General features: G+C 51.2%; 7 protein-coding genes across 7 annotated transcripts; 3 read left to right on the top strand and 4 right to left on the bottom strand.

Moving 5' to 3' along the window:
* Positions 1 to 24: 24 nt before the first annotated feature.
* Positions 25 to 1,648, bottom strand: TrAtP1_007995 (uncharacterized protein). The gene is made up of 2 exons (XM_014092819.2): positions 296 to 1,648; positions 25 to 210 (listed from the first exon to the last, which is right to left on the bottom strand). Exon 1 carries the CDS (start codon positions 1,458 to 1,460, stop codon positions 429 to 431), a length of 1,032 nt encoding a protein of 343 aa, XP_013948294.2. The 5' UTR covers positions 1,461 to 1,648; the 3' UTR covers positions 25 to 210; positions 296 to 428.
* Positions 1,649 to 2,692: 1,044 nt separating this feature from the next.
* On the top strand, positions 2,693 to 4,519 carry TrAtP1_007994 (uncharacterized protein; the record flags this gene model as incomplete). The annotated part of the gene is made up of 1 exon (XM_014092783.2): positions 2,693 to 4,519. One exon carries the CDS (start codon positions 2,693 to 2,695, stop codon positions 4,517 to 4,519), a length of 1,827 nt encoding a protein of 608 aa, XP_013948258.2.
* Positions 4,520 to 4,580: 61 nt separating this feature from the next.
* Positions 4,581 to 5,479, bottom strand: TrAtP1_007993 (uncharacterized protein). Its single transcript, XM_014092782.2, has 3 exons — positions 5,038 to 5,479; positions 4,818 to 4,917; positions 4,581 to 4,753 (listed from the first exon to the last, which is right to left on the bottom strand). Exons 1-3 carry the CDS (start codon positions 5,248 to 5,250, stop codon positions 4,680 to 4,682), a joined length of 387 nt encoding a protein of 128 aa, XP_013948257.1. The 5' UTR covers positions 5,251 to 5,479; the 3' UTR covers positions 4,581 to 4,679.
* Positions 5,480 to 5,816: 337 nt separating this feature from the next.
* Positions 5,817 to 7,091, top strand: TrAtP1_007992 (uncharacterized protein; the record flags this gene model as incomplete). Its single annotated transcript, XM_014092781.2, has 2 exons — positions 5,817 to 6,305; positions 6,441 to 7,091. 2 exons carry the CDS (start codon positions 5,817 to 5,819, stop codon positions 7,089 to 7,091), a joined length of 1,140 nt encoding a protein of 379 aa, XP_013948256.2.
* Positions 7,092 to 9,858: 2,767 nt separating this feature from the next.
* On the bottom strand, positions 9,859 to 13,819 carry TrAtP1_007990 (uncharacterized protein). The gene is made up of 3 exons (XM_014092778.2): positions 13,670 to 13,819; positions 12,252 to 13,547; positions 9,859 to 12,186 (listed from the first exon to the last, which is right to left on the bottom strand). The coding sequence occupies exons 2-3, from the start codon at positions 13,344 to 13,346 to the stop codon at positions 12,142 to 12,144; spliced, it is 1,140 nt and encodes a 379-aa protein (XP_013948253.2). The 5' UTR covers positions 13,347 to 13,547; positions 13,670 to 13,819; the 3' UTR covers positions 9,859 to 12,141.
* On the top strand, positions 10,210 to 11,700 carry TrAtP1_007991 (uncharacterized protein; the record flags this gene model as incomplete). Its single annotated transcript, XM_014092779.2, has 1 exon — positions 10,210 to 11,700. One exon carries the CDS (start codon positions 10,210 to 10,212, stop codon positions 11,698 to 11,700), a length of 1,491 nt encoding a protein of 496 aa, XP_013948254.1.
* Positions 13,820 to 14,118: 299 nt separating the features above from the next.
* TrAtP1_007989 (uncharacterized protein) lies at positions 14,119 to 14,427 on the bottom strand (the record flags this gene model as incomplete). The annotated part of the gene is made up of 1 exon (XM_066113747.1): positions 14,119 to 14,427. The coding sequence occupies one exon, from the start codon at positions 14,425 to 14,427 to the stop codon at positions 14,119 to 14,121; it is 309 nt and encodes a 102-aa protein (XP_065969835.1).
* Between the last annotated feature and the right edge of the window lie 3,625 nt (positions 14,428 to 18,052).

Below are 18,052 nucleotides of genomic sequence, written 5' to 3'. Positions count from 1 at the left end.
GTACGAGAGGCGTTGCACGACGAGCAATATTAAACGTTTCATGTAATATATATAGCTACTAAGATATATAATAAATGAAATACACCATATTATGAAAACACACACACGCAAAACCCAGCAGTCTATAAGACCGAAATTCTATTCATCGCTTTACCTGATACGGGCCAACCGTTCTCTATTCATTCTTGTAGCATCATCAACTGCGTCACTCTGTTGGGAAAATAAACCGTTAGCCATCTGGCACCAAGCAAAGAAGTAGAACATGTGTAAAGATGGAGATCCAGGATTGAAATACCTTATTCATAATACGATCGATTTGCTTGTTTTGGACGTCCACCTCTGCGCCAATGGCTCGGCCGACCATGTTCATCATCTTGACTTGTCCCTCGAGTTCGGTGAGCCCATCATCGATTTGATCCTCGAGTTCGTCAGCGCCCTCTTCGTCGTCCAGATTGAATTTTCCGTAATCCTTCTTGCGGTTTGCCCGGTTCCCCCCCTGTATTGCCAATCTGGCGCATGTTCTGCTCCATGCGCTGGGTGGCAGCGTAGCCGTCTCGCCGAGTCATCTCTCGCTGCTCTCGCTCAGCCCGATGGCGGTTCATTACATCCTCATCGGCCTTCTGCTGGCGCTGCTTGGACGTGAATGGGTTTCCAACGTGGACGGCAAACATGCTGCGATTAAGCGTCTTCAACTCGGCTGCTCTGTCCTGAGCAATCTTATTTTGGTTGGCGGCAAGGTCGAGGTTCTTTTCCGTGTTATGCAACCGTTCTCCCTGTGCGCCAAGACGGGCCAAAGTAGCACGTCCGACCTCGTTGGCTTGTCTGGCCATTTGCACCGAGCGGCTCACTGAAGCAACACTGTCCTGCTGAACCTGTCTCTTTTCAGTCAGAATAGCCTGATAGTCAGCCTCCTCCTGTTCTTCTTCTGTCAATTCCCGCTGCTCGCCATAGCCTCCATAGGAGCCACCCGACTGTGAATCAGCCCCAGGCGCTGTAGCCTGCTGCTGCTTTTGCTCGAGCCGCTCCTGTGCGCCGGCGAAGAGGGCGTCTCTGTTGCTGTCTGGCGCATCACGGCCAAAGCCTCCGTAGCCTCCAGGGCCTCTAGCCCCCGCTGCCGGAGCATTGTTGTGGTTTGAGCCAGGGCCGCTGTCGTAGCGGTTGGAGCCGTAGCCACCACCTGAGCCGTATCGATCGCTGCCGTACCCTGAGGCGGCAGGCTGCTGAGGGGCCGGGCTCTGTCCTCCTTGGTATGGGCTGTAGCCGCCATTTGCAGGCGGTGACGGACGGGCGCCCATGTTTGCGTATTTGGTTTGCTCAGCATATGGATCGTTGCCTCCTTGGTTGGCATATGGGTTTTCCGAGGGAGTGGGCGTCGAGTTCTTCTTGCGGCTGCCAAAAAGGGCATTTCGGTTGGTGTCGTCGCCGTCGTCGCCTTTCTTGCCGAAGCCGAATTTCTTCATCGTGTTCTATGGGGGGGGTTGTCGAATTCAGATAAACCGAGATGCAAATCTAGAGCCACAAAAGAAAGAAAGAAAGAAATAATGGTAGAGCAGGTAGTTATTGGTGGATGCAGAGAGAAAGGAGATGTCACGAGCGGCGAACAAAGATGCGGTGGTGAAGGCTTGGGTGTCAACTCCCTATCTGAGCCACCCACCTGCAGTCGTACTCCGTCCTGGACGCTAGCGAATGCCGCAGAACAGCCCAAGACCCTGGGGTCTGTTGGGGCCGTCCCACACCGCCGCAGGTGCTGCAGTAAGCCTCAGCGCTCGTCCACTCTCAGCCTTCCACGCTGCTCCAGGCTATATTTAGCCAGTAGGCGATCCATGTATGAAACAGTGATTTTAGAAAAAAATATATAAATATTTATTTACATATAGAGAATGCATTATTTATTACTTATTAAGAAAATATTGGTTAGAAAATATTAACACAGCTTATTCTAATATGATATAATGCAGAAAAATATTTTTTTTTTCTAAATAAAGTTTTTATAGCCAGCGCTTGTAGGCGGACTAGTTGCCTGAGCGCTAACTCCCACGTCCCAATTAGCTTAGCCTGCTACCCAGAAATTTTTGAATTTTTGATGGTCCAATAGACCACTGAATGCGCCATTGTTGATATAATCTTGCGGCTCTTCTATACTTCAACCATTCGCTCTGCCAATCAATGATGGCTGCCCCAAATGCGACAGAGCATGCTGCCAAGAGGCGCAAAACGCGGCAAGATTCGGGGTCTGTCACAATTGGAGGCAAAACCATCTCAGTCGCAGGATATCTTACACCTTCTCGACCCAAGAAACAAGTCGAAGCAAGCAGCGGTCCTAAGCCAATCCTGCCAATCCTGCCAAACTCGACACAAGAACAGCAAACCAACTCTACGTTAAAGCAAACGATAGAAGAAACGGCTAAGCCCAGTCTGCTCGACAAAAAAAGGGACATACAACAAATCACGAAGCACGAATGGAACCGGGAATCAAGCTCTACTCAAGACTCGCCGCGAGTTACCAATATGGCAGCATCAAGATGAGATTCGATCGGTTGTGAAGCGCATAGGTACCGACGTTATTGTCATTGTGGGAGAGACGGGTTCTGGTAAGAGTACGCAAGTGCCGCAGTTTCTCTATCAGGAACCCTGGTGCAAACGACACAAGGTCAAGCTGCCAGGCCGGCAGGAAGACGGATATGTTGGAGGCATGATTGCTATTACACAGCCGAGGCGCGTTGCAGCCACGACTCTGGCGCATCGCGTTTCAACTGAAGCTGGCACTCCACTTGGCAAAGGGCGGCCAGATGGGCTCGTGGGATACTCAGTTCGATTCGACCACCAGGTGCCACGAGGCACCCGCATCAAATTTCTAACTGAGGGTACTCTGCTGCAGGAGCTTCTTCGGGATCCCTACTTGAAACAGTACAGTGCAGTGGTCATTGACGAAATTCACGAGAGAAGCCTGGACGTCGACCTCCTGGCCGGATTTCTGAAACAGATATTGTTTGGAGATAAAACGGAAAGGGGAGGCATCCCTCTCAAGGTCATCATCATGAGCGCTACAGCTGAAGTGGGCGTTATTCAAGAGTTCTTCGGCAGCGGGGCTACGCCAGGGAAAGAAAAGGCGAGCAACGTTGAGGTGCTTCGGATCAAGGGTCGGCAATTTCCGGTCACCATCTCATACGAACCGCGGCCGGTTGCGGATCTCCAAGATGCGCTATTGAAGAAGATCTTCAAAATTCACGTGGAAGAGCCGTTACCTGGAGATATCTTGGCTTTCCTCAACGGCCAGGAAGATATTGAAGCTGCACAGCGGCTGATTGAGGAGTATGCTACGACTCTGGCGTCTAACGTGCCCAAAATCATTGCTGTACCCTTATATGGACAGCTTTCTATTGAAGCACAGAGATTGGCCTTTCAGCCGGCCAGGTCTCCCATGACACGCAAGGTCGTGCTCGCTACAAATATTGCCGAAACATCCGTCACGGTCCCTGGTGTGAGATATGTCGTAGATAGCGGCAAATCCAAGGTGAAGCAATACCGACCGCGGCTGGGCATGGAATCGCTGTTAGCCAAGCCTATTTCCAAGTCATCCGCCGTGCAGCGTGCGGGTCGTGCAGGCCGTGAGGGACCAGGCAAGTGCTTCAGACTTTATACTGAAGAGGCCTTTGACATGATGCAAGGCTCTGATCTTCCTGAGATTTTGAGGAATGATGTTCTTGGAGCTGTCCTGACGATGAAGGCTCGTGGCATCCAGGATGTACTGGCCTTTCCGCTGATAGATGCGCCAGAAACCGCGTCCATAGAAATGGCGCTGCTACACTTGCACTTCCTTGGCGCCCTCAACGATGACGGCACTATCACACCGGCGGGAGAAACGATGGCTAGATTCCCGCTCTCAGCTCCCCTTGGTGCCGTTATCCTCGCCGCCTCAGGACCGGAGTTTGACTGCGTTCTGGAAGTAATCGACGCCATCTCATGCCTCACATCCGGAGACGACATCTTCATGCACGTACAATCCGAGGAAGGCGCAGAGGAGGTAGAGGAGCACCGAAAAGATCTTCAGAGACGAGAGGGAGACATCATCACTTACTTGACCACTATGCAGCTGTATGCTGCGGAGAACTCGGACAGAATAGAATGGTGCAAGAAGCGCAAAATCAATATTCGCAACATGAAGCAAGCGTTGAATATTCGTCGACAGCTACGAGGGATGTGTTTGAAGGAGAAGCTCCTTTCGGAGATGCCGCCATCTGATCCTCAGCCGTTTACTCCCTTGTCACCTGATAAGGCAGAGGCAGTGATCAAGTGCTTTCTGAGGGGTTTTGCTATGAGAACGGCCATGTTGGCACCCGATGGAAGCTTTGTGACGGTCAATGGTAAGCATGTAGTTGCCATTCACCCATCCAGCGTCATGCACGGGCAGAAGAAAGAGGCCATCATGTTCCTTGAGCATGTGTATACAAATAAGAATTACGCGAAGAAAGTCAGTGCGATCCAGGCAACATGGATTGCTGAAGCATTGGGGCGATAAATGTGCGATTTAGAGTAGATAGATACCCTTGGTGCTTTTGGATAGACGTCACACACTGGCATATGAGCGTATAGATGGATGGGTATATATATACAGTTGCTATTGAATATACAGTCTAATGCTACAGTTTTTATTTCACGCAAGCCAGCAATAGTGCATACTATTCAGTTTCTTCCCCGTTGCGATGCTTCTGTATGGCCTGCATCAACTCATACAACTGCTGGATTTGCTCATCTAGAAGATTGTACACGAATGAGTTTCCACACTTTACCAAGAGCCATCGGGCAAAGAGACTTACCACTCATTTTTTGAAGTTTGCCCTGGTCAATCTTTTCACCAACCCAAGACTCGCCCTCGATTTGCTGGGCATACATCTGCCACTCTGAAAGGAAGCCAATCTAACAGGTTGGAAACTCAAGATCAGTGAATCATTCACTTGTGAGGAAAAGAGCATACTCCTATTGGAAGCAAAGAAAGGGTATAGACCGTCTCATCTTCCCCTCATAAAAAAAACATACCAGATGCGCAGGATTATCCACGTTGCGATGAGCTCTGAATTCGGCCTTGATATACTGGTCGCCGAGGAGCCTCATCTCTGCCGGGAGGTACTTTCGGTGAGCGCGCAGAAGCCGTCGGTAAAGGGGAATGGGCGGCAATAGGGCCATGGGCTTTGGCCGTAGACCATTCTGCACGGCCGAGGCAGACGCCAGCTTTGCGATTGTTTGGCGCATAGTTGCGAGAGGGTTGCCTCTGTGACGGATGGGCGAGATGCTATTTATACAGCGACTTCTAGTTGAGCAAGAATCTAAACAATGGTGGGTAACATGAATTGCTTCAGGACACTAGAAAAGGTGATCGAATTTGCTGGATCAGGTTCTTTCAAGCAGGCAGCATAATAGCCTCGGTAACTGTTACAAGGCAGGGAAATAAGAATCGCTGTACCACCATGCTGGTTACCACCGAGACATGATTGCATCTATGAAGTCGCCCGCGGCCAATGATTTCTAAGGCTAATGGAAATTGGATCCGCAGCGCCGAACCAGTTTTTTTTTCTCTTTGGCAGACACAGCAGAGAAGCTCAAATCGGCAGCCCCACCAAACAACACTCACTGAATCTGTTGAAATATTTCTACCACTTTCAATATTTTGCCCATCTATTTTCTCACTCATTACTTGAAAACTCTCCTTCTCTAAAATTTTCATACATTATCAAGGAGCTTATAAACTGTTGCTTGATCCATTGATTTCGGGAGCATATATATACATATAAATACATTCCACACGCCCACCAGTCACAATGTCATTCTCATTTGGCTTTTCCGGAGACGATATAGACAACGACAACATCACCGAGTCTCAGACATCAGCCCCTCCCGCAGCTCAGCCCCCGGCCTCAATGTCCTACAGCGCTTTTCCCGTCCCGGGCAAACCACAGCTGCCAGCCACGCTGCACAGCCTCTCGGATTTCCTCTCCCAGCTGCCCTCCAAAATCGCCTATGATCTCCTCGACATTGAGGCCACCGATGCTGGTGCCAGTGAGACGCAACTGCGGCTGCCCCGTCGCGAGCTGTGGGATGTCCGAGTGCAGCTCATGGCCGAGGATGACGAGGTGGCCAATGGAGAGGACCGCGTCGACGATGGCGGGCTTGGAAAACACGATGTCAAGACGGGCATTTACGAAGGCGGCTTCAAGAGCTGGGAGAGCAGCATCGACCTGGTCAAAGTGCTTGCCGCCCAGGATGAACTGACTGCCGCTCAAGAAGCCTCATCGCTTCGTGTAATTGAGGTAAGCAAAACGTGAAAGGAGATGAAAAAGATAGAGAGAGAGAGAGAGAGATGGCATCTTGCTCAAATCATCTGATTCACTCACCCTTTCTTGTTTCACGTATAACATTCAACTAACTCATATACTATTTGATAGCTCGGCTGTGGAACTGCCCTCCCTTCTCTAGCAATGTTCACCTGGGTCATGAAAAGAATCTCACGCAACCAATGGCATCAAAAGCCCCTCTCCTTCATATTAGCCGACTACAACCCATCCGTCCTCCGCCTCGTCACGCTGCCCAACTTCCTCCTCGCCTGGGCCCTTGAAAACACCCACGACCCAGTGCTTCAGAACGCATTCAGCATTGAGGGCGAGCTAGAGCTATCGCCCGAAATTATCCAAGCATTCGAGCAGTTCCTGTCCTCCAGCGGCATTCATTTTTCATTCATCTCTGGGGCGTGGTCACCCGAGTTCATTCGTTGTTTGTACGATTTACCGGCGTTCTCATCAAATCTTCCGGCGCCAACCACACTCATGGTAGGGGCAGAGACAATTTACTCTCCCTTCGCGTTGCAGGCATTCACACAGCTCGTCTTTACCATCCTGGAACGTGAAAAGGCATCTAATGCTCGAGCGGCTGCATATGTGGCTGCAAAAAAGCTATATTTCGGAGTCGGTGGCTCACTGGACGACTTTATCGAGGCAGCCCGATCAAAGGGTGCTGTGGTATCAGAGTTGAGAGAGGAGAGTGAAGGAGTACGACGTGGCGTAGTTCACTGTATCTTGCAAGACCAAGGCCATCAGTAACACATGGCTGCATCTATCCCAACACTATGTCAATGCAAGAGGCAAATCTACTATAGTGGAAACTCTGAGTCGCAATTCGCTGGCTATACTAATCAAAAAAATCAAGGCAACATTTCGGCCAGAGATGATTGATTACAGGTTTGATGTTCAAACTATTTACACAAACCGTTCGTTCCTACTTCCCCTTGCGCAACTTCTCGGTACACTCGGGACAATACCAAGTGCCATTCGGTTCGCTCTTAAGTCCAACACATGACCAGTGAAACCACTCATATGGACAATTGTCGTTGTCGCAAGCCACCATATCTCCATAGCTCACATTATAACACAAGCAATACTGTTTGTCATCGCCGCCGTCCTCATCGTCATCGGCATCTCCTGGCGCTTCGTTACCATTTTTGCCATCCCTAGCCAAGTTGGTCCTCGGTCTTGGCTCGATACTGTCATCTTCTTCGCCACTACCACTTCCAGCGTCTGACAAGTCACTATCAGCCGTTGAGGCTGGTGAATTTCTGTTCGACGCCTTCTTCACCCGTGACAGCGATGACCTATTGGGTGGCTTCTTACGCCCGCTTATTGTCGGGGTTCCTCTGCGGCCAGCCATTCCAATCGCTGATTTAACTGATCCTGCTCTCGGCCCAGCACTACCTGCTCGAACCGCACCTCCAGCTCCCAAGTTTGTCCCAGCCCCATTCTTTGGCGTGCCGGGCCCCAGGGATGAATGCCTCGCCAGGCCACTTGATGTTGTGGGCAGATTTCCAGGCCCTGTGATGGATCGTGGCCCTCTCTTCGTTGCTGGACCAGCTGAGCTCTCTCGCTGCCTGTTCAGTATTATGCTTGCGGCAGGCGTGGCCGGTGCGGAAGACGCGTGCTGCTGGTGCTGTACAACGTGCTGCTGGGCCTGGGGATGCCTTATCTGGGGCTGGTTGGGCAGTCGAACCATGGCCGGGTTGGCAGGGCCCGGAGCGGGGTTGCGAGGTGAAGCCAGAGGGCCGACTGAGTTGATATTGTTGGATAGGTTCAGTGTGCGAGCTGAAGGGGCGCTGTGATTAGTGGCACTGGGGCGAAGAAGCGAAGGAACCTCATCAGGGTCTGTGAACCCAGGTTCAGCACGATCATAAAGCAGCTTGATCTGAATATCCAAACTGCGCAGGTGCTTATCCATGACGAGCTGCAATCTTTGCATAAGGTTGATCTTGTCTTGTGCAAACTGATCTGCCCGATTGTAGTTCTCGCGGATCTGGGCTCGCAGCATATCTTCTTTAGGGTTAGGCTCATGACTCCCATTCGTCTTTATCCACTTTTGGATCTTTCCATCGCGGTCTTCGATCATGCGGATGCACTCATTGTATTGACGGTCCTTGTCTGAAATCTCTTCTTGAATGAAACGAATCTCTTCGGGGAGGTTCTGGACCCGGTTGATCCAGTCATCGAGGATCAAGCCGGGGTCGAGAGGCTCGGCTTGCGGCATCCTCTTGACAAAATCGATGGACAAATCGTCTCTAGGCATGATGGTTAATGACTTGGCAACGCCGAGCCCATGGGTTTTTGATGATAAACAGGTGAAGAATAGACGGCAGCAGCCAGAGATGAGATGGCCGGGCTAGCAAAAGAGCTGAGGCTGATGCAATTTGATGAAATGAAAGGCTCTTGAATGAGACAGTGTAACGTTGTGACAGAGGAGACGGGACGAGCACCGGCACAGCCGTGAAGAAGTAGTAGTAGTAGATGAGACTTGAAAAATACAGGCTGATGCTAATACTAGGCCATGTCCTCGAAGATGCGGTGGTTGCGCCCTCGTCTATTCCGTATTCACCGTATAAAATGATGGTTCAAAGAAAAAAGAGAATAGAGGAAGCGAAGAGGCATAGCCCATCTACTGATAGTAGGGGACACGAAGTGGACACAGCAGATAGATGTACGGATAATCAGGCGTGCATGACAGACAATAGCTCTGCGGCAGGGAAAAAAAACTGTCACCAGCTAATAGCCACCTCCCCCCGCAAGGAGACGCCTCTAACGAATGACAAACGAGTGAAGTGACTCCTCCAACGATGTGGATGGACCCTCTCCGAGAGCAGAGAGTGGTTGTCAAGAGCAACGCAAGGCAAGGCAAGGCAAACGCAAACACGGGCGCAGAGCGACTCGATCAATGCTCACCTCGATGCCGCTTCACACTGCGGCGCCTGTCTTGCTTTGGGTCGGCTGAGGAAAGATGGACAAGCCGAGTTGGACGCGGCGAGTTGCGCGGGCAGCGAATAAGTTGGTCTGGTTGGGCTGCCAATTCGGAGGAGATGCAGAATTAGTGATGGGGCAAGCTTGGAGGTTTATGCAGGCTAGGAGATGCAAGTACGTCAAAATCGGGTGGTGGGTGCAGGGGCTTCCAGCATGTTCCGAGGCTTAGCCACCCGGAAATGTTCCGCAAAGCTTGTTCTGTAATACGAGCCTCGAAAGCTATACTGTAGCAGTTCGCAGTCCAGTGCTCTGAACTCCAGCAGCTCGTCATTTCATAAAGTCATAGAAAACATGAAAGGAGAAGGGGATCAATCTAGTAAAGATTCTGATAAGAAGAAGGAAGATGATAAATATTTTCCAGGATAATGAATAATGACTCTGCTCTGCTGCTTTACCTCACCTCAGTGACTCTGTCCTTGCAAAAGCTTAATCAAGAACAAGCGCGCCTCTCACGTGACACTGCTGGATGAAGCCGAGTCGCTCTTTCAATCTGGAACAGACTTTAGCGTAGCCAATCCCAGTCCACTTTACTGCTGCAGTAGTAACTTCATCTACATCTCTCATAATGTTATGAGAGTCCATCTCTTTTCTTCTCTCCTCTTCGCTTTACTCCGAAATAGCATTATTCAGCTCTATACCCATTCGCGTATCTATTCACAACTGATCAAAAAGCAGCGCTTCTCACGTGCACCCTTGTTCAGGTCTTTGGCATTACGCTGCAGCTCCAATCCTCGCACTCTGCCCAGCGTTACGGTCTCATCCGCCAAGGGGGTGAGCGTCACGACGCTGCACCGACAAGTGATTTTCTCTCATAATAAATCATCTATTGCCATTTAACCTCTCCATCTCCCTAATTTCAGCAGACCCAGCACCGTCACCCATCATGGACGCCTACAGATTCCGTGTTCCTAAGCCAAACTACCTCCCTCATAAACTGGACATCGACCCTGATCACGACATAGTTCAGGAATACGTCCAACCTCTTGGCTTAGCTGGTGAAGCGGAAAATGCAAAATACTATCAACAGTGCAAACGCATGGCCGAAGAATCGGGCATCACGCGCCCCAAAGGCCACAATGTCTCCTTTCACTGCAACCCGGATATGGAGCAGCACCACTTTGGCATGACGCATCCGATGAAGCCCTGGCGTCTGACACTCTCCAAGAGCCTCATCTACTCATACGGCATGTCCTTTGCAATGGACAACTTTGTAACCCGGGCTGCTACATATGAAGAGCTGGCTTCATTCCACTCTACCGACTATCTCGATTTTCTGGGCACCGTCCTCCCCGAGCCGGTTCCACGGGATCTTGAGAGCCAGAATCCAGATCTGAAGTTTAACCTGGGCGGTTCAGACTGTCCATTATTTGACGGCCTCTATGACTACTGCTCCATGTCTGCCGGGAGCGCGCTTGATGCTGCCAGGAAAATTTGCTCCAAGCAGTCCGACATTGCTATTGCGTGGGGAGGTGGCCTACACCACGCGAAGAAGGCCGAGGCCTCTGGATTTTGCTACATTAATGATATTGTCATTGCTATTCTGGAGTTGCTACGGTTCTATCCACGCGTTTTATACATTGATATTGACGTGCATCACGGCGATGGCGTCGAAGAGGCGTTCTTCTCAACAGACAGAGTCATGACTTGCTCATTCCATAAATACGATCCCAACAACTTCTTTCCTGGCACTGGTGCATTAGATGATAATGGCCCTAAGAGCGAGCATAATCCCGGAGCACACCACGCCGTCAATGTTCCGCTCAACGATGGTATTACGGACGAACAATACGATATGCTATTCAACAACATCATCGGCAGGATAGTTGAGAAATTTCGCCCAGGTGCCATCGCCCTTCAGTGTGGTGCTGACTCCCTAGCAGGAGATCGTCTGGGTCGGTTCAATCTGCAAGTGCAGGGGCATGGAGCGTGTGTTGCGTTTTGCAAGAGGATGAACATCCCCATGATTCTCTTTGGTGGAGGCGGCTACACTCCACGGAATGTAGCCCGGGCGTGGACATACGAGACCAGCATAGCCATCGACTGTCAAGACAAAATCAACCCTATCTTGCCAGAGCATACTCCATGGAGAGAACAGTTTCGCCAAGATACCCTCTTCCCCACGCTGGAACAAATCTTGGGCGAGCCGCGACAGAATCGCAATCCCCAGAAGCGTTTACAGGATATCGTTCAGCATGTTACAGAGCAGTTACGCTTCGTACAAGGAGCGCCAAGCGTTCAGATGCAGGTCATCCCTCCCGATTTAGGCGGCTTCAGAGACGACGTGGAGGCCAGATTGAAAGAGGAACAGGACGAGAGGAACGATCGGCTACGAAAGGAAAGGGAGTCTGGAGCGGGAACCGCCATGGAATTCTAATTTATCAACGACTCATTATATCTTCACCCCAAAACCAACTGCTGCGTGAGCAGACTTTTTATAATTGGAAACAATAAACCCGTAGACAGCAAAGAGACAAGAAAAAAAGCAACATTAAATGAGATCCAAGTACTGTGCACCGCCAAAGAAGGCGTATGTCTATATACCACACGCGGCATCTGGCGGGCATGCAGCCAGGGACAGCAGAAGAGAGGCGCAAGTGCACTAGTGGAAGGCCGAATGATGCTTTCAATGGCCCTCCTGGTATCGCGAGTTCGTCCCCCTTCCATCTATACAGACTTCGAACCAAGTTGGTCGTCGCACGACAAAAACGGCCCAGATTACCTCCCACCACGTGCTCCGCACAAGTAATATGCACACGAATATCTAATTATAAGTACTGGAGAATATTTCAACAAGATTCATCCCGGAGCCGTCGTCTTAAAAGTATCGAACGATAGCGTTACCGCCCTTGGGCATCGAGGTCTATCAAACTCATGTTAGTTTTCTATTTCTACTTGTCTTTCTTTTCGATTTTGGGGGTTGCTTACCGTGCAACCATTGCTACCGCCGGTCCACACGCCGTTGACGTATGAGCACTTGCTGCTGACATCGCCGGTAATCTCAATGTTGAAGTCCAGCAGGGCAGTGCTGGTGGGCAGGTTCTGGAAGATGGAAAGCCAAGTGGTGCCATCGGAAGTCTGGCCAACACCGAGGTTGACAGGAGCCCAGTTGCCAGCACCCGTCTTATCGAGAGCGCTGGTCCAGACGCAAGAGTCGGCGACTGAGTAACCCTTCTTGTTGATGTAGTACTGGGCAGAGGTCTGCTTGTTGTCCCAGACATAGTAGTCGGACTCAATGGGGTTGGTGATGGGAATGGATTCGCCAGCGGTGGCACATGCGGGAATGACCATGCTCTCAATACCAGGGTAGTCGGTACGGCAAGTGCAAACGGAATCATCGAGATCGTTCTTGACGGTCACACCACCAGCACCTTGCTGGCAAAGCGTGGGGTGCGAGGGGCGAGTGAGTTCGAGCATTCCATCCGCATTGCAGTAGAGGCCACCAATGGACTCCAGGGTAGAGCCCTGAGCGCTGGGCCACTGAGTCTTCTGGTAACCAGGAGGGCAAGCATAAGAGCACATAGCATTTGGCTTGCAGCCCTGGCCAGAAACCGCAGTGATAATCTCGTTGATGACTTCGGAAGCCAGAGTATAATCAGGCACATACTGGATACCAGACCAGCCTTTGGTGCCCAGGTAGTCCAGGGCCACCGCGCCGTAGTCGGACGGGAACTCGGAGCAAGGGATCTTTCCGCTGGGGAAGTTGGCGGTCAATCCGGTACCACCAGAGGGCTGCTGGGCAGGGGCCGAGGACTTGGGAGGAGCCGCCTGGCTGGTCGTGGGCTGGGCCGAGGTCGTGGGCGGTGGCGGGGGAGCAGTGGTCGAAGTCGACGCGGGAGCTGACGAGGAAACGGCCTCTTCAATGAACTGGGCCTTCATGTCGCCAGCGGTGCTGGAGGGCGCAGGAGGAGCAGGAGGAGGCGGCGGCGGGGGGGACGTAAGTTGGCTGGGTCTCTCCGACGACAACGTATTCGCCCTTGGCCAGACCGTCCTTGGCCGCGGCAGCGTCAACGGGCTTGCCATCGAGCACGTACTGGGTGGCGGTTGGGCCGACGACGACGGTGGTGACAACGCTTGCGTCTCGCTTCTCGACCTTGGCAGCAGCCGCCTTCTTCGCGTGGTGGTGGTGGTGATGGTTGTGAGAAGGGCTGGCGAAAGCGCTAGCAGCCAAAGAGGCAGCCAGAATCGAGTACTTCATCTTTGCGGTTTTATCTCTAATGCGCACTGCTCACGGATCGCAACTGATTAGACCAACTATCCTGACCGATGTCGATATATATCTCTGTGCTATACGAACACAGCCGCAGACAGCAACCGCGATTCTTGGACACCTCGAATGTACTGACCTGACGAAAGTAAAACAAGAAGGGATATATATATATCAAAAAACGAGAGTAATTGGCGTGATGAACCTGAGTTTAAAAAGAGTGTGATAGAGAGCAGACAATAACTCTCTGTTGGAGGAATAAAAAAGGGCAAACCGCAACTGAAGATGATGAACAAGAACGAAGCGTCAAAAGGGAGGGCAGGACAGGTAGAAAAACGGAGCTGGATGCATGGGGGAGGGGGGACCTGGTCAGTCTCCATGGCATTGACCCACGGAGATCAATAACCCAAGGAGGGGGGATGCCAGGGATGTGCGCAAAGCGAGACAAGGGGGTGCCACTCCTGAGGAAGGGGGTGGCCTCTGGGAAATTGCTTTTTCAGCGCCGGTCTGGCGCCAAAGCGAATCACTCGTCGCTCGCAATATGCAAGGCACCAGAAGTGCTGCTGTCACGGAGCACGGCTACGACGACTACGGCCATGTCGACGACTCGAGCGACAATCCAATTTGCAGAGCGGGGAGAGGAGAGAGCGCGCGCAAGAGGATCAAGAGCTGCGCTCTGCTCTGCCTGCTCCGTCGAGCTGCAGTACAAGTATGTATCCGCTGCTCACCGCATTCCGCATTGCCTGATGCCGGGACGGAGCCTGCTGCCGGCTCCTCGCATCGGCCGTGGCCCGCGACTCTCTGCCAGATCAAGGGGCGCCCAACAAGGCTCTCCTCACCCAAGCTTGTGCGTATGCTGTACCTATTATTAGTACACACAGCAGTTGGTACAAGCATGTACTTGTACTTACGCACTGCATTGTCTACTCCGTACAAAGGTGGAAACAGGGTTCATAGCTGTATGCTATATGGCGGGGGCGAGCATTGCGCTGCGTTGCAGAAAGAATGACGAGAATGCCAAAGCAAAAAGAGGCCATCGCCAATCACGCTGAAACGGCCAGGCCTGCAAGAGGCCGCTAGCCCAGCCGCCGTCCTGCAGAGCTAACCAGCGCTGCTAGTCAACGATCGCCGCCGCAGGTCAGGAAATGAGCCAGGATGTTCCAGGTCTTCCAATAGAAGGCACCGGCGGCTGGGTAAAACAATAAAATGACGCCGGTACGAAGCTTTCTGGCGCCAGGTTCGGCAACTTGTGCCTGTGCCCCGTAGCTCAGGTAGGGCAGTGGTACCTATTCTGTACACCAATGTACTTGCATAGTGCTTTGACAGTACAGAGGCGCCTTGATGGTGGCACGACAACAGGTACAGAGGTGTCGGACAGCATTTCGCTTGTGCCAATTAATTACTAAATCGCAAGGTTCGGCGCAGGAAGAATCGGGTATAGCACGCAGCCCCCTTCTTAGGAAGCGCCGCCAGCGAGTCCCATGCTGAGGCCCATGCGGTGGCTGTTGTTGGTACCTGTGCATGTACCGGCGGAGCGGGTGATGCGCTCTTCTTTGCTAGAATAGAAGTAGCAGTACTATAATAAGGTATATGTGAAGATTGTGTATAAAAACTTGTATAGAAGCGAGGATTGGGAGAAGCAAAGGCATATACCTACAGAAACAGCTTGTTGGATATGGTAAATCAGAACTTTGACTTTGCTGCCACAGTGACAGGCTTGACAGGATACGCGTGTTTTTGCGCTGTGCCCGTGCCTTGCGTTAGCGGTGCAAGGTGCCTGGGCTAGGCTGGTTTGAGGCACTTTTCCCCTGAGCTGGGCTCGCTAAAGTTCCTTACGGCCACGGAGGACGCCGCTCCTTATTGCTCCCTCCCTAGGCTCTTTTGAGATTCCAGAAAAAAAAGAGGGTTTCGATGTGTGGATGCGGAATGGAGATGCGTCAACACGAGCAAAGGTGCAGAGGAGCGCCAAGACAAGCAGCAAGCAATACCTGCGATTTGGCGTTTTTCCATTTTACTTGTACTGATTATTCCATTGTTGCTACGCTGCTAGGGTTCTATGACATCAAGTACATAGCAGCACGGGTAGCCCCGTCGACATGAGCGGAATTCTTTAGTGCCATGCGTGTCAGATATATCCCCTTTTTTCCGATGATACAGTAAGAAAAAAAAAACACCAAGCTTTGTTTGAGCGGGTTTCTGCTACAGAAATGCATCTTCTTGGCAGCTGTCAGACCAGGTAGATGGATACCCCGTTATGTAATTGCGCGGGAGAGCAAAGAAGGGAAGAAAAGCACCGACCACGCCTTATTTCGCCTTTGCCTGTGTACAGAGTTGTGGCTGGTATGGTGTATAGTGTTCTACAGAATAACAGGCCGCCAAGGAAGCCGCAGCACGTTCTGGAACCCGAAAGCTTGCATGTGCCAAGTGAGCATTTTCGAATGTCGCTTGGCTTTAATTCTTGCAAGTGGGGAACTGTTTGTCTATCTGAGGGCTGAAGGTGGCTTTCTTCCCATTGAATTTGACATGAAGCGAATGAGGCAAAAGGTGAAACAGCACATGCTAGGATCGCTAATGAAAACATGATGAAAGACGAGATGGTCAATATAATGGAACCGTGGGTGCGACACGGATATAGTACCTATTAGGTACGCAACAACTGTGCCTGAATTGAGTGCAAAGGACAAATAGGATTCAGCGTCACGTAATACAGGATTCTTCATCGTGGTGTAGGCTAATCGGTTCGGCATCTGACATGTTCGGCACAGATCTCTCGATTCGTCTCTTCAGGCAGCGATTTACCCCTCGTCCATGGAGCAGAGGCCACCGTAGAGTATGGATCGACCGAGGAGTATGGATCGGAGAAAAAACATGGCCTAAACGCTTATTCTACGGACTTTGCTAGATGCTTGCAATGCAGCGAGAGCTCCAGAGTTTGGAGAAAGATAGAGCCTGTTTGGGCATGTCCGCAGGGACGATTGGCAGAGGGGAGGAGAAATCAGGGCATCTCTCCACCAACGAAGGGTAGGGATGAATGGCGCATGGCGTGGAGCATGGCATGGCATGGCAGCAACGTTTTGTTTTGTACGGGCATTCCGACTGTGCAGGTTACGAGATGCCGCCAAGAGATGGACGGAATTCCATATAGGCCTGCTTTTTCATGGATACAACCTCAAGCCCATAATACTATACCCATTCTACCAGTTTTATACCCCGTATTGATCATGATGGAAAATGACAGGCCGGGCACATGCAGTAATGATGCCACTTGCAGCAGTATTTTGGCACTTGTCGGTAAGATGACGTCGCCCTGGGGTGGCTGAGCCGAGATTCAGCTGGTAACTTTTGATTGCTCGTGTTGTGGTTATGCGCCTTCTATCCTACAATGGTATAGCCGATGAGAGTCATCAACAGGGAAAGTCAGAGCGGGTATTGAGCAGTCATTGGAAAGAAGAAAGAAAATACAAGCAAGAAGAAAAAACCGAGGTAGAGACATGTTGGTCTGTGAGAGTTGAGAAAGTAATTGCCCTACTGCTATTGCTGGGTAGTCTGTTTTACATGAGAGCCTCTACGTACGGTTGTAAGTGTAAAAACTCTACGTAAAAGGCTGGCCACATTTGGTATTACATCATGGAAAGAAATAGGGAAACTATTCCATATCCTATTTCTTCTTCTGTTTCGGGTTTTAATTCCTTCGAGAGCCATTCATGCTAGTGAATGACAGGTGTCATACAAGTAGAACAACCCGTATTCTGCCCTTGCTGGTTTGACACGAGTGGAGAGCTCTAAAGCCATGACAGTGGCTGATGCCGGGTTTAGTGTGCAGTAGCACCTCGTTTGGCACCGCCACGCTCTCAACATGAACTCAGCCGTTGACCGTACAGCAGGCAGGTTGGGAGTTGAGTGCCATCAGCGCACCCGCAGAGCAGAGCACGGAGAGATGCCGCAATGCTTTTTGCGGCTCCGGCATGCTTCGTAAGGAGTACCTGCTACGCTGTATGTGTGTGAAAGATGAGCAATGGACTCTTGTGTCAACTGCCCGTTGTCCAAGTATATCCTGAGTCAAGCTCATGGCAGGCTTGTCCCCATGACAAATTCATGAGATGAGATCAGAGGGCTGATAACTCATACTGTCTTGTATTGACACTACAGCTGCAAAAGACTAACCTCGTATCCTTCCACCAGAATACTACTAGAGGAATCGAGTCTTTCGCTGCTTCATCGCTGATCCTTCCAGCCTCACAAACAGGGGAGCGCCGTCCTTCTCCAGCCACTGACATACAGCATCAAGGGAGCAACAAGCCTCCTCTCTTCACTCTCTAGTCTTCTCCCACGCTCTCACCTGAACTAACGGGCGCTGGCGTGGGCACTGCCGCCAACGCCGTGCATGCAGATGCTGCTGCAAGACGACAAACGCACCAGTCACGCCCTGCTCTTCATTCTTCAGCAAAGATATGACCTGTGGCGGGCATGCAGGCTAGACTCGGCCAAAGCCCATGGCTGACAAAAATCAGCTTGCAACGCT

The sequence above is a fragment of the Trichoderma atroviride genome, chromosome 4, assembly GCF_020647795.1.
Source record: "Trichoderma atroviride chromosome 4, complete sequence".
Taxonomy (NCBI): Eukaryota; Fungi; Ascomycota; class Sordariomycetes; order Hypocreales; family Hypocreaceae; genus Trichoderma; species Trichoderma atroviride.
Note: the sequence above shows the minus strand (reverse complement) of the source record. Positions and strands in the feature narration are given on the sequence as shown.